Here is a 12,857-nt window from a genome sequence, read left to right as displayed (position 1 = left end):
TCCTCTTTGAGATCCTTGTTGGCCAGGTTGGCAAGCTAAGGGCAATCCTTCTCTGAAATAGATACCTAATGTTCTTTCGTATTACGTGGTCCTGGCCTAGCCAAGAAGACATGAACTAGATGACCTAACATACATGATGCCCACTGAGGATCACTGAGAATACCCACACCTTCAGTAGGCCCCAAGGAAGTTTTTCCTTAAGAATTTGGCTGAGAGAGCCAAGGAAAAATCCTTGTCATCCTAGCCGGAGGAGGAACATTGACCGACAATGAAGTTTTGAAGGACCAACAACATTTGGAAGGACTTAGAGTCTCCATCTTAGTTGGAGGATTGTTTCTCGTTATTCATTGAATATGCAAATAACAATTACCAAAGTTAAGAGCATTATAGACAACCAAATTGACGGAAGGGGTAAGAGTTCTGAAATCTCACAAAAATAACCTTCCTCTCCTACTTGGTACGAGCGTCCATCAGCAGTTGGGTTTCAACAAGCCGCTTCATACGTTTCTTTGAAGTTTCATCCTAGCGAGTGACACCCCTGAAATGACCCAACTCTTTGGCGAAAGTGACAACCCGTTTCTTCAAATAAAGCCTCTCCCGGGAAAAATCAATCTCCTTGTAGACATATAATTCATTCTACGTCAAGAAATGACCTTTGTACCAGTACTTATGAAACAGACCGGTACACCCGTCTTCTGCCTCATCCCTATGGTATATATTGTTGCATGGGCCTCTTTATGGAGAAGGACAACTAAGAAGAGCCAATTTTCGAGTTGCTTCATGCTCTTCTAAAGCACTCTACAACAACAAGTAACCTGCACTAGAGTAGTCAAGCCCTGGCCTTGCGTCGGGTTTATTGAACTACGTTGTACTATGAAAAGATGAAAGAAAATGGATAAAAGGGTGTTCCCCCTAATATTCGCACCCGTACTAGATTACTTTAATATCCACCTAACTCACGGGGTTTAGTTGAGAAGGAACGGTCATCAAGTGGCTTAAAATCTCTATCTCGAAGCTGTTGAAGAGCAAGCAGAGACCCGAGATTGAAAAGGTGCAATCATAAAAAGGAATGACGCATCCGCCATACTCACTGCAAATCCTTTTGTTTTTGTCAGGGGTAAGTACACCTCAATCCAAAGAAGGACCTACATCTAGAAAGACCCAATCAAGACTACCTTCTCAGAAAAAAATAGAGGCATTGTTGAAATGACAAGATCAACCCAAATAGCAAAAATATTTTCTTTTGATTTTTGACTCCCTATATCCTACGCTTGAAGAAAAGCAAGTTGTTACAATTACATAAATATATAAAGGAAAAATGTGTCTTCTCCATATACACAATTTCAAAATCAAACTTCACTCACTCATCTTACTTAAATACTGACTTAATCATTAGAGTATTAACTTTACAATTAGTTTTTCTCCCTCACTACATCAAAAACTCAACTCTATTGCACCTCACAATCTCCAATATGTGATTAACTCTTATTCCTTAATAAAATAAGAAAAATTTTGACTATTAAAATTCTTATAAAGTTTTATGGACTTAATTACTCAACTTTTACAATTTTGACCATTAAAACTTTGATTTATCTCATATTTCCCTAAGGGTAAAATAATGTTTTCACCAACCTATAGGAGGATCATGTAAGATAATGTCGCCAAAAAGTCATGGCGTGCTAGCTGGACAGGCATCTCATTTGCCAGCCAATTATTAAATTTCGTTCGCAATTTGTCCTCAATTTTGATTGGTCATTTATCACGCAAGGCATCTTTCCCAAAATGATAATAATTGAAACAAAATCGAAATTGGTATTGTCCATAGAAACTAAAATGAAGTCATCCTATATTTCAATACAATAAATCCCATATTTCTTCTTCAAAAAATAAAATAAAAATTCAATCCCTTCATTATAAATAGTACAGCCTTGTGATTGTGGAAATCATCATTATTATTAGAGAGAGATGGCAGAACTTTTTGTGAAACAGGGAGAGGAATATGCAAATGCAAGGCCAAGTTATCCACCACAACTCTTTCAATTTATAGCTTCAAAAACTCTTTCTCACAACCTTGTTTGGGATGTCGCCACCGGAAGTGGCCAAGCCGCAAAATCTGTATGCTCTCTCTTCCATATATTTGTGATTATATTTAATTTATTTATTATTAAAATTATTATCAATCTTAATATGTCTGTGTCGTGTTTCTGATATCCCTGCTTTGTTGCTAACAAATCCTAATTCATGATTTCAGTTAGCTGATTTATACAAGAATGTGATAGCCACAGATGTTAGTGAGAAACAGCTTGAATTTGCAACCAAACTTCCTAATGTGCAATACAAACACACCCCATCAACCATGTCAATTCCTGAGGTTGAACAACTTGTAGCACCACAAGGAACCATAGACCTTGTCACTATTGCTCAAGGACTTCATTGGTTCAATCTCCCTAATTTCTATGAACAAGTCAAATATATACTCAAAAAACCTCATGGAGTCATTGCTGCTTGGTGTTACTTTTTGCCAAGAATTAGTGATCAAGTAGACACTGTCTTTGATCAATTCTATTATAACGATTCAAAACCTTATTGGGACTCAGCGCGTAAATTGGTTGAAGACAATTATAGAAGCATTGATTTTCCTTTTGAGGTAGTGGACGGAGTTGATCATACGGGACCGTTTGAGTTTGTTACGGAGACATTGATGAGCTTTGATGGTTTGTTAACTTATATAAGATCGTGGTCGGCTTATCAGACAGCAAAGGAGAAAGGAGTTGAGCTTCTTCGGGAGGATGTTGTTGAAAAATTTAAGGTTGCTTGGGGTGAAGATCTTGGCCCTAAAACTGCCAAGTTTCCTATTTATCTTAGAATTGGAAAAGTTGGAAATGTTTGAACAAGTTGATAGTTCTATTTAAAGAGCACCATTTGAGATGTGTCTAATAAATCTTTGAAGCTTGGGAATTTTGTGCACCTAATTGACACATTCAATTTCAAATTCATAACTTACGCATCAAAAAGTTAACTACAATGCTTGTAACTGAAATTACAGAAGTTAGTAGTTTAACTCTAGTGGGAATGAAGGAACAGCTTTTATGTTAGATTCAGCTTAAAAAATAAGCAATCAGATTTGATTTGATTTTCTACATTTAGCAACTTTTCATTAGTCTACAATTTTTATTTTACCTTTATTAATCTTTTGGCATTTTGATAATAAGCATTTTTATTTGGACGCCCCAACACAAATTTAATTTATTTTTGGTATATTTCTCTTCTCAAATCTATCACATTATTCTCTTTTATACGTTTCTTAATTGAAGTGTAAATAATATATCGATATCAAAAGATTTTTTTATTAACAAAAAAAACATTTTTTTATTAGTTTTCAATAAAATATTCTAAGGGGATTTATTTCTATAAAAAATTTAAGATCATTTAAGATATTTTAATTTGTATTCAACATATTTTTAATAGTTTCTATTATCACTTTTTGCTCGGGTGTTTGAGACAAAAAAACTTTATTATGATATTATGATGAAGAGAAAAGGGGAATGCTTCGGAAATATTTTTAAAAAATCTATAAATATTTTAAAAATATTTCTTTTTTAAGAACAATTTTATATAAAATGATAAGAAAATATTTATTATTAATATATTTTTAATTTTTAAAATATTATAACAATTCTTCTAAAATTCTCTCCATCTAAATTTTTCTATTAATTTTTCTCACATATTCCTTTCTATTTTTCAAAACACTTTTCTCTCTCCCCCACCACTGTCATACCCCAATTTTTGACCCATACATTTTGTTCCACTAGATCATTTGCATATCATTCATTCATTCACTAAGGCATGATTTCAAATGAACGACATTTGTGCAATTTAGGGTTTCACGGTGGTTTAGAGACTTTTTCACCCAAATAAAGCAGATTCATCTGGTTCTTCTCTTGAGCAGTGACCCGCGTGAATTAGGGTTTTGGAATATGAATTTTAGGGATCCTTTTCAAGCTACAAGGCTATTCTTCTCTTCTCAGCATCAGGGTGCAAGATTTCTAAATTAGAGTATTTAGGGTTACACCAAGACAACTGAGGATCATTGAATTGAGGCGTTGACCATTGCACTTAAGCTTGACTAAGGTTTTCAACCGAGAAACGTTAAATGTCCCGCCTATCTATCAAGATTGGGTTTTCTACGTGATTTAAGCTGGGTATATCAATTGAGTGTGATTCAAGTGTTGGTTCTAGTGGAAAGAAATTAGGGTTTTCTATTTCATCAATATGTTGATCCAATTTATCAATTCAAGAATCATTTTTGGTCACGATTATTGGTTTAGGGTGAAGTTATGTCTCCTTGAGTTTGAGAATTCAAGATTAAGCATAAGTTTCGCATAAGAGCAGCGAATGTTTGATTCAAAGATTCGGGAAATAAAGATTGTACGCTTTTGACAATATTATAAGTTAACTTATAAGATAATTTCTTTAAGTTATAAAGAATACTTGTTATCTAAATACAAAGTCCATGAATCTAAACATGAAGCCATTCAAAATCACAAGGTTCTATCCCATTCAATTTCCAATAGCTTTACATCTTACAAGAAAAGGAGATCTCATTTTAATTTCATTTGAACACTTCAAGAATAAATTGTATTCAATTGCAATTATATCTTACAAAAAGATAGAAGCTTCATTCAGAGTTCACTTGAAAATTACAAGACTTTTGCTAATGAAATGGTCATTTGAAATAATTATTGAGAGATTACATTGGAATTACACAAGTTATTACATGAATTCAGTCCCTGAACCTAAGCTCTAAGGGCCCAAAGTTTGCTGCCCCAAAGGTCCAAAAAAGTGCAGTAGAAACAGTCCAAAACTCTTGCCCTGCTGCTGCCCTGTTCTCCCTATGCTGCTGCCTGCATCAGAATTTGCAAAGGAAATGATAAAACAAAAACTGCTGCACAAAAGTTAGCCTACAGACTTTCCCCTTTTGATTCCGAACCAAGTTTGAATTCATCCAACCCTAGAATCACATCCAAACCTACTGATTATAAAAACCTCTATTCATTATCATTGAGGGGGGAGGAAAAAATCGGCAGCCTCCCACCTTTACAAACAGAAACCTAAAAAACCATCACTAAAAGCTCAAGAGAAAAATACACAAAGAAATACTCAGAGTTTTCACATTGAAACTCTGAGATATTTGAGCATAGCCCCTGCATACAAGCTAAGTTGTTTGGTCTCAGTTCAGATTCAACAAGAAAGCACTTGAGAGAAAGACATAGAGGAAGCTCATATATAAACTCTATCACTCCTATTATCAGATTAAGGTATTTGTTCAAACCTGTGTATAAGTTCTGAAATATTGATGGTGCTTTGTATCTGAATAATCCATTTATTTGCTGCTGAATGTGTATTTCGATTCCAATTTTGTGCCATATCTAAAACTTACCCGTATCACCAATGAAAAGCCCAAGTGGAAAGCTCTTCTAAGCTGAACCCATGGTGCTGAGGTACTGAGTTGATGTGTTTTGTTGGTATGGAGTGTGGTTGTATATTTTATGTCTCCTCTGCATCAGTAACAAACAGTTAGACACATAAAAAGGAAAGCCTAAAATCAAAATTGGATAACATGTTTGAAAGCTAATTAACAGAGTTAATGACTTAATAGCAGAGAATAATAAGAAGAATTAAATTGTTGTATTACCTTTTGAACCATAAGCGAGAATCGAGTAAGATTTTCAGTTAAAAACTGAGTTGAGTCGGCTTCGTTGATGAAGAAAAATCCGATTTTTTGTTGACTTCCTTTTTTCTGTTCTTCGAAACAAGCAATGAGGATACTCGATTAAGGTCGATTTTGGTTTAATTTGGGGGGTTAGGGTTCATAGTGTGTTTGATTTGGTGGCTCTGTGTTTTGCTTGCGTGACCAAGAGAATCGGAGAGAGACAGAGCTTTGTGCGAAAGCGAAACCGAGATGATGAGAGAGAGGACCGAGCGAAACCATAGCCGCGAGAGATTGCAGCGAGAATCGAGAGAGACGCGAGAGTTTCATGTTGTTGTTCATGAATCGATTGAGATGCGAGGAGATCTCGTTGTTGTTGTTGTTGTTCGTACATGAACTGAATCAGTCATGAGCGAGACAACGTGTCTCCATTGTCGTTCATGGAATCTGAGATAAGAGAAGTAAAGGGACCTAGGGTTCTAACTTCTAACAAACCTGGTATAGAGTTGAGGGAGACTCGGATCCGGGTTTACACCGGTCCAGCCCATGTTGTTTTTGGCACTAATTTTTTGTCTTAATATCACAAGTGGGCCTGTCTGCTAGCAATCTCAGCCCTCTTGTTTCTAGACACACCTCCCCCATTATTATTTTTCTATTCACTTTGGGCCTGTTCACAATTTACTAAGCCCATAGGAGTTGCTTACCATTCACTTTTTTTTCCGAATCCACGCCCTCATTTTGCTTTCTGTTAAGCCCATTTTTATTGACGTTTGTTTTAATTGTTTCTTTTTTCTATTATTTTTCTAATTATGATTTTGCTTGCTTAATTAAAAAATACAAAAAATATATATATATATTAATATTGTATAGCTTAATTTTATTTTTTCATGATACAACAAAACACAAGAAAATATTTGTATTATGTAGGTTTGTTAGATTTTACTTCTTATATTAAAAACACTAAAAAAAATAGATTCATATTTCATTTCAAATAAATAAACCTTGATTCAATGCCAAGTCGTTTCAAATAATTTCTCGATCCAACGTCGAGTTTTCTTCTTTTCAAAAACCTTTTTCTTAAATCAAAAGATTGAGTGACAAGAAGTGTACACCTCTTGAATACCTCGATTCTTTTGGATTAACACCTTTTTTAAAACCTTTTCTAAATTAAATCGAAGTGATCGAGTGACAAGAAGTGCACACCTCTTGAATACCTTTGATCCTTTGAATCAAATTTAAAAATTCTTTCTTAATTAAATCGAAGTGATCGAGTGACAAGAAGTGCACACCTCTTGAATACCTTTGATCCTTTGAATCAAACTTTAAAAAACCTTTTCTAAATTAAATCGAAGTGATCGAGTGACAAGAAGTGCACACCTCTTGAATACCTTTGATCCTTTGAATCAAACTTTAAAAATTCTTTCTTAATTAAATCGAAGTGATCGAGTGACAAGAAGTGCACACCTCTTGAATACCTTTGATCCTTTGAATCAAACTTTAAAAATTCTTTCTTAATTAAATCGAAGTGATCGAGTGACAAGAAGTGCACACCTCTTGAATACCTTTGATCCTTTGAACCAAACACTAAACATCCTTCATAAAATTAACCAACAAACTCGTAGTTTTTTATTCGAACTACGATTGCTCTGACTTTCCCATTGCACGAGGGAGTACGTAGGCACAAGACGCAATGTCTTGGCGAGCATAATAATAAAAAATAAAAATCCTTTTTCTTTTGATTAATAAACTAAAGAACGCAAACATCACGCAAACACTCATTCATAAAACTAACTAAATGGGTCCCATCGAGTACGATGGAGGTGAGGGGTGCTAATACCTTCCCCTTGCTTAACCGACTCCCGAACCCTAATTTGGCTGCGATGACCGTCTTATTCATTTGTTTTTATTCATGGGTTTTATTCGACATTTCCCCTTTCCTTTTTTGGAACAAATAAAGATCGGTGGTGACTCTGTTCTTTTTCGAGTGTGTAGACACCTCGAGTAAATTTTTAGCGCTACAGAATTGGCGACTCTGCTGGGGACAGTGAATTACATCCTAAGAGAGTCAACCCTAGTTTAGTTTGTTTTATATTTGAGTGTTTGTTTTTGTTTGTTCCTTCTTGTGTTCTTTATGCTTATGTTCTTTATGTTTACTCTTGTGTTATTTATGTTTCTTTACTCTTGCTTTATCGCTTTTATTTTATTTCTGTATAAACTCAATTGTGGGTATGGGAATGATATTTGAGTGAAGCTCTCAACCCGAGCTTTTGAAAAACAAGAGAAAAACATAAGTTAGGAGGTGGTTGTGTAGTGCTAGTCCCCAAGGTGAACACCTTGAATGGCTAATACGAGAACCCCACTTGGAGGAGACTTAGTCATGAAATTTGTCATAAGATGGTTTGCCCATCGCATGGCAGAAATCTGATTTCGTCACTAACTCCAAGGACCTTTAGAACCCGTTCCATCAATAGACGTTATGTATCGATCCCCAAGGTGCACTCCTTGTATGATTGGTACAATAACCTCGCCTAGAGGATGTGTATTCATGAATTTGTCATAAGATGGTTCACCTGTCGCATGGCGATATTCTGATTATGCATGGATGCCTCTAGGAACCACTATATCTAAAACCTTTAGAACTAACCCAGTGAGGGGAATTGTTAGGTAGTAGTCAATCTGACCTTCCTGTAACCTTCAACCTGTGATATGAGAATTGTTGCTTGTGAGTTATGCCTAAGCATTGCATTGCATTACATTTTTGGCATGCATCAACGTGCATCTCATCAGAGACTCATTTCATCTCTCTTGTTTGAGAAATCAAATTTATTACCCGACACACGCTCAGAAATTGAAGCATGTCTCAAGAGATGGGGAAGAACTTCATCAAAGTCAGAAATTATTGATAAAGAAGTTGGTCAGCTGAAAAGTTAGATGAGCTTGGTCATGGAAATCCTGCAGGCTTTGTTAAAGAAGGAGGGTTACCCTACACTGATCACTACAACAGCAGTAGATACTCACGTATCTCTTTGTGATCATACTCCATCCCAAGGGCAATATTATCCAGTGAGTACTCAAGTACCGATGTGTGGCCTATCTCCTAAGGATCTTTCTCAACTTTTGTTCTTAAAGTTTCCTTATCAACAATCTACGCCTGTCCCTCGACAAGTTTAAAAATGTCAGCTGCAAGATAAGAATTAGAACAAATCTTCAAGGAATCAGTAGAAAGAGGATCCTGCATTGATCCAATTCCAATGACATATGCTTAGGTGTGGCCTTATCGGATTGAGAGGAAAGCGGTAGCTCCCATGCCTACTCCACCTGCAAAGTTTCCATTTTCCAAAAAGTACAATCCAAATTCCAAGTGTGACTTTCACTATGGGATATTGCAATGTTCTAAAGGAGAAGGTTCAAGATCTGATTGACAAAAAGATACTCTCTTTCAAGGATATCAGTCCTAATATGGTCACCAATCCTATGCCATGATCAGTGTGATGACTTCCTGAATCGTCTCCTCAAAGCCAATCAAAGAAGATCATTGAGCTACTTTTATCATTTGCATTTGTAGTTTTTTCCTTGATTGCTAAGTGTTTATTTGCTTTTAAAAACATTGTTAAACTTAATGGTAGTATTAATGAAATGAATGCAAGTTTTGAATCAATCCATTCGTTTCACTCTGTTTTTTTACTTTCTTTACAAAAACAAAACAAAAAAATGTCTTTGTTTCTCCCATTTCCTTTTCTTTATCGTACTTTTGTTTAAGCAAGTATTGGAGGGAGAATGATGAAAACAAAATACCCAAATTGAAATAGTATGCTTTCGAATAAAACTTCGTTGATGATGTACAGGCATTGTTTCAAATCCCCAAATACCGGAGTTATAAGGAAGATAATCCCTTGTTAACCCTTTCGAGCCTAGAAGTTGGTGTTTATTTTCAAAAAAATTAAAAACCTTAATCTTAAACCTGGGGATGGGTAGTTTTCAGTTATTCATCTGTGCATTCAGATACAAGAGATTCATTCAAGATACTTTTTTTATAAAGTCGCAATCTCAAGTTTTCCTTCGCACACATCAAAGAAGTGTCGAAGACATCCTTCAAGTAAAAAATGACGATGATGGTTCTCCGTAATCATTAAGCCACGCAGTCACTATCTTTCTAAAGCAAAAATAAGAAATCCAAGAAAAGCCCACTAAGTCAAAACCTATGAAGGAGACTTAGGCAAAAAATTGGGGCATCCCGCTGGCTGTAAATCTCACAGTGCAGGCAAAAGTTAGGGATAATAAAGGAGAAATTAATCTTCAAAGGAAAAAAAGTTGAAAGAAGTCCTCAACAAAAACAACAAAAATTTTGTAAGATAGAGGTGACTGCCATCGCAAAGTAAATTCCTTGGCTTCTGGATCATCATTGTTATACAAGTGCTACTAATCCAAAACTTCTTGGAACTAGAATGCATTAGGTTAATCTAACTGAACGTAGGACTGAAGTACATCACGGAGAATTGGTGGGTTAAAATTAAAATTTGAGCCTATATCCTTTGTTTCATAAACCGTGAACCTGGCCACGTTACAACCCTAAAAAGACCTAATTGAGGCAAGGTTTCTTTTGAAAGCATACTACTGCAAGGTTGTGTTAACCTGACTCCTAATTTATTTGATAATCATTTGTGTTGACATCATGCTGTCACGTTATCTTTCAAAAATTGAATTTCAAAAAATTTCCTCATAAGGATTCACCTTTTGTTATACCTTTATCATCCAATAAATGATTTGTTTTCGAAATTTCCATATACGTTGCATTAAAATTACCATTTTGAATAAACTGTTTTATTTGCAAATCAGCACTTAGCATTAAAGGAATTGCATATGTGTGAAATTAGGAATCTGCAAGTGATTCAATCAGGGCACATTCTTCCCAAGCATAGTCAACTTGGGGCAAGTTATTTCAAGATCCGGTTGATCTGGGGCAGTTACCTCGAGACAAAGTCTCTCAAAGGCTCACACTGGGGCATGTTACATTACTGAAATGTTAAAGTCAATCACTTGAAGGGCTCATCATTCAGGGGCAATCTTCTTCCAAGTGCCAAGCATAGGGGCATAAGATCTCAAATCCTCATTTACAACAGTGCATAAGATTCCTCAATGATTTGTGAATCATGATTTGTTTGGTTGATGGTGTTTCTCCTTCGGTTGGTTTATTTGCTGCATTATTGATAGTGTTTGAAACCTTAAGAATTTTGGGGGTTTTTTCCAGTCGATTTTTTAATTTCCCCAATGGAGTAAGCTGATTCTATTTTTTCCTAAGTGGTGGTCCTGATTCCCCAAGTAGTTTTGAAGCTTTTCCAACAATTGATGTTTCCAGTTTCGCTTTGGGTTATCCCAGTAAGTGTGGTTCCACTGCTAGTAAATTTCTCTGACAAGTGTGGTTTCCCTCTAGGGTTTATTTCCCCAATGGATGTTATTCCCATCGAATTTCTCTCGTCTTCAGCATAAATTTATTTCTTCTAGAAGATGTTATAAAAGACAGGCTCTGTGTAGAATTCTCCATCCAATTGAGATTAGTCAAGAATCCTATTGTACTATGATATTTTAAAGATCTCCCGTTTATCTTTTTGTTCGTTTTGTCAGCATATGCATGACATTCATACATTCATACTTACATCATTCATGCAGATTTGCATTTCCTAATGAAGCTAAATCCATTTTGGTTGTGTTTATCACCAAGTAGTGCATTCCCTCTCTCCAATAGAGTGTCCGCCCTAAGCAGAAAAGTGTATATCCTTTCTAAATTCCCCATTGAGTTTATCCCTCGTGGGAGTGTTTTGCTTTAGCTTTCCTTTCCATTTCGGATAGGATAAATCCTTAGATGAGCTTATTCCTCATGAGGAAGGGTCTTGGTTTACCGATTCTCTCCAACTCATTCTTGGATTGCTTTTTCTCTAATCATGTAGACCTCTAAAATCAATGAAATTTGGATCAAGAGTGTATTTAATTTACACCTTTGATGAAGATCCCTTCACCTTCAGTAAACGTTGGTGTATCTTTCATTTCTCTACCTTCAGTAAAAGTTGGTAGTTCACCTTCAGTAAACGTCGGTGTATCCTTTGTTTCTCTACCTTCAGTAAAAGTTGGTAGTCCACCTTCAGTAAACGTTGGTGATTCTTTTGTTTCTCTACCTTCAGTAAAAGTTGGTAATCTACCTTCAGTAAAAGTTGGTAGTTCACCTTCAGTAAACGTTGGTGATTCTTTTTGTTTCTCTACCTTCAGTAAAAGTTGGTAGTTCACCTTCAGTAAACGTCGGTGATTCTCTTGTTTCTCTACCTTCAGTAAAAGTTGGTAGTTCACCTTCAGTAAACGTCGGTGTATCTTTTGTTTCCCTACCTTCAGTAAAAGTCGGTAGTTCACCTTCAGTAAACGTTGGTGTATCTTTCTTTTCTCTACCTTCAGTAAAAGTCGGTAGTTCACCTTCAGTAAACGTTGGTGTATCTTTCATTTCTCTACCTTCAGTAAAAGTTGGTAGTTCACCTTCAGTAAACGTCGGTGTACCTCTTGTTTCTCTACCTTCAGTAAAAGTTGGTAGTTCACCTTCAGTAAACGTCGGTGTATCTTTTGTTTCCCTACCTTCAGTAAAAGTCGGTAGTTCACCTTCAGTAAACGTTGGTGTATCTTTCTTTTCTCTACGTTCAGTAAAAGTCGGTAGTTCACCTTCAGTAAACGTTGGTGTATCTTTCATTTCTCTACCTTCAGTAAAAGTTGGTAGTTCACCTTCAGTAAACGTCGGTGTACCTCTTGTTTCTCTACCTTCAGTAAAAGTTGGTAGTTCACCTTCAGTAAACGTCGGTGTATCTTTTTGTTTCTCTACCTTCAGTAAAAGTTGGTAGTTCACCTTCAGTAAACGTCGGTGATTCTCTTGTTTCTCTACCTTCAGTAAAAGTTGGTAGTTCACCTTCAGTAAACGTCGGTGTATCTTTTATTTCCCTACCTTCAGTAAAAGTCGGTAGTTCACCTTCAGTAAAAGTTGGTAGTTCACCTTCAGTAAACGTCGGTGTATCTTTTTGTTTCTCTACCTTCAGTAAAAGTTGGTAGTTCACCTTCAGTAAACGTCGGTGATTCTTTTGTAAAAGTTGGTAGTTCACCTTCAGTAAACATCGGT

The 12,857-nt window shown here is 35.9% G+C and overlaps 1 protein-coding gene across 1 annotated transcript; it reads left to right on the top strand.

Annotated features, from left to right (window-relative positions):
* The first annotated feature begins 1,829 nt into the window (after positions 1-1,829).
* On the top strand, positions 1,830-2,958 carry LOC131622915 (uncharacterized). Its single transcript, XM_058893925.1, has 2 exons — positions 1,830-2,115; positions 2,252-2,958. Exons 1-2 carry the CDS (start codon positions 1,966-1,968, stop codon positions 2,888-2,890), a joined length of 789 nt encoding a protein of 262 aa, XP_058749908.1. The 5' UTR covers positions 1,830-1,965; the 3' UTR covers positions 2,891-2,958.
* Positions 2,959-12,857: the final 9,899 nt, after the last annotated feature.

This window comes from Vicia villosa, unplaced genomic scaffold (genome assembly GCF_029867415.1).
Source record: "Vicia villosa cultivar HV-30 ecotype Madison, WI unplaced genomic scaffold, Vvil1.0 ctg.000045F_1_1_1, whole genome shotgun sequence".
Classification (NCBI taxonomy): Eukaryota; Viridiplantae; Streptophyta; class Magnoliopsida; order Fabales; family Fabaceae; genus Vicia; species Vicia villosa.
Note: the sequence above shows the minus strand (reverse complement) of the source record. Positions and strands in the feature narration are given on the sequence as shown.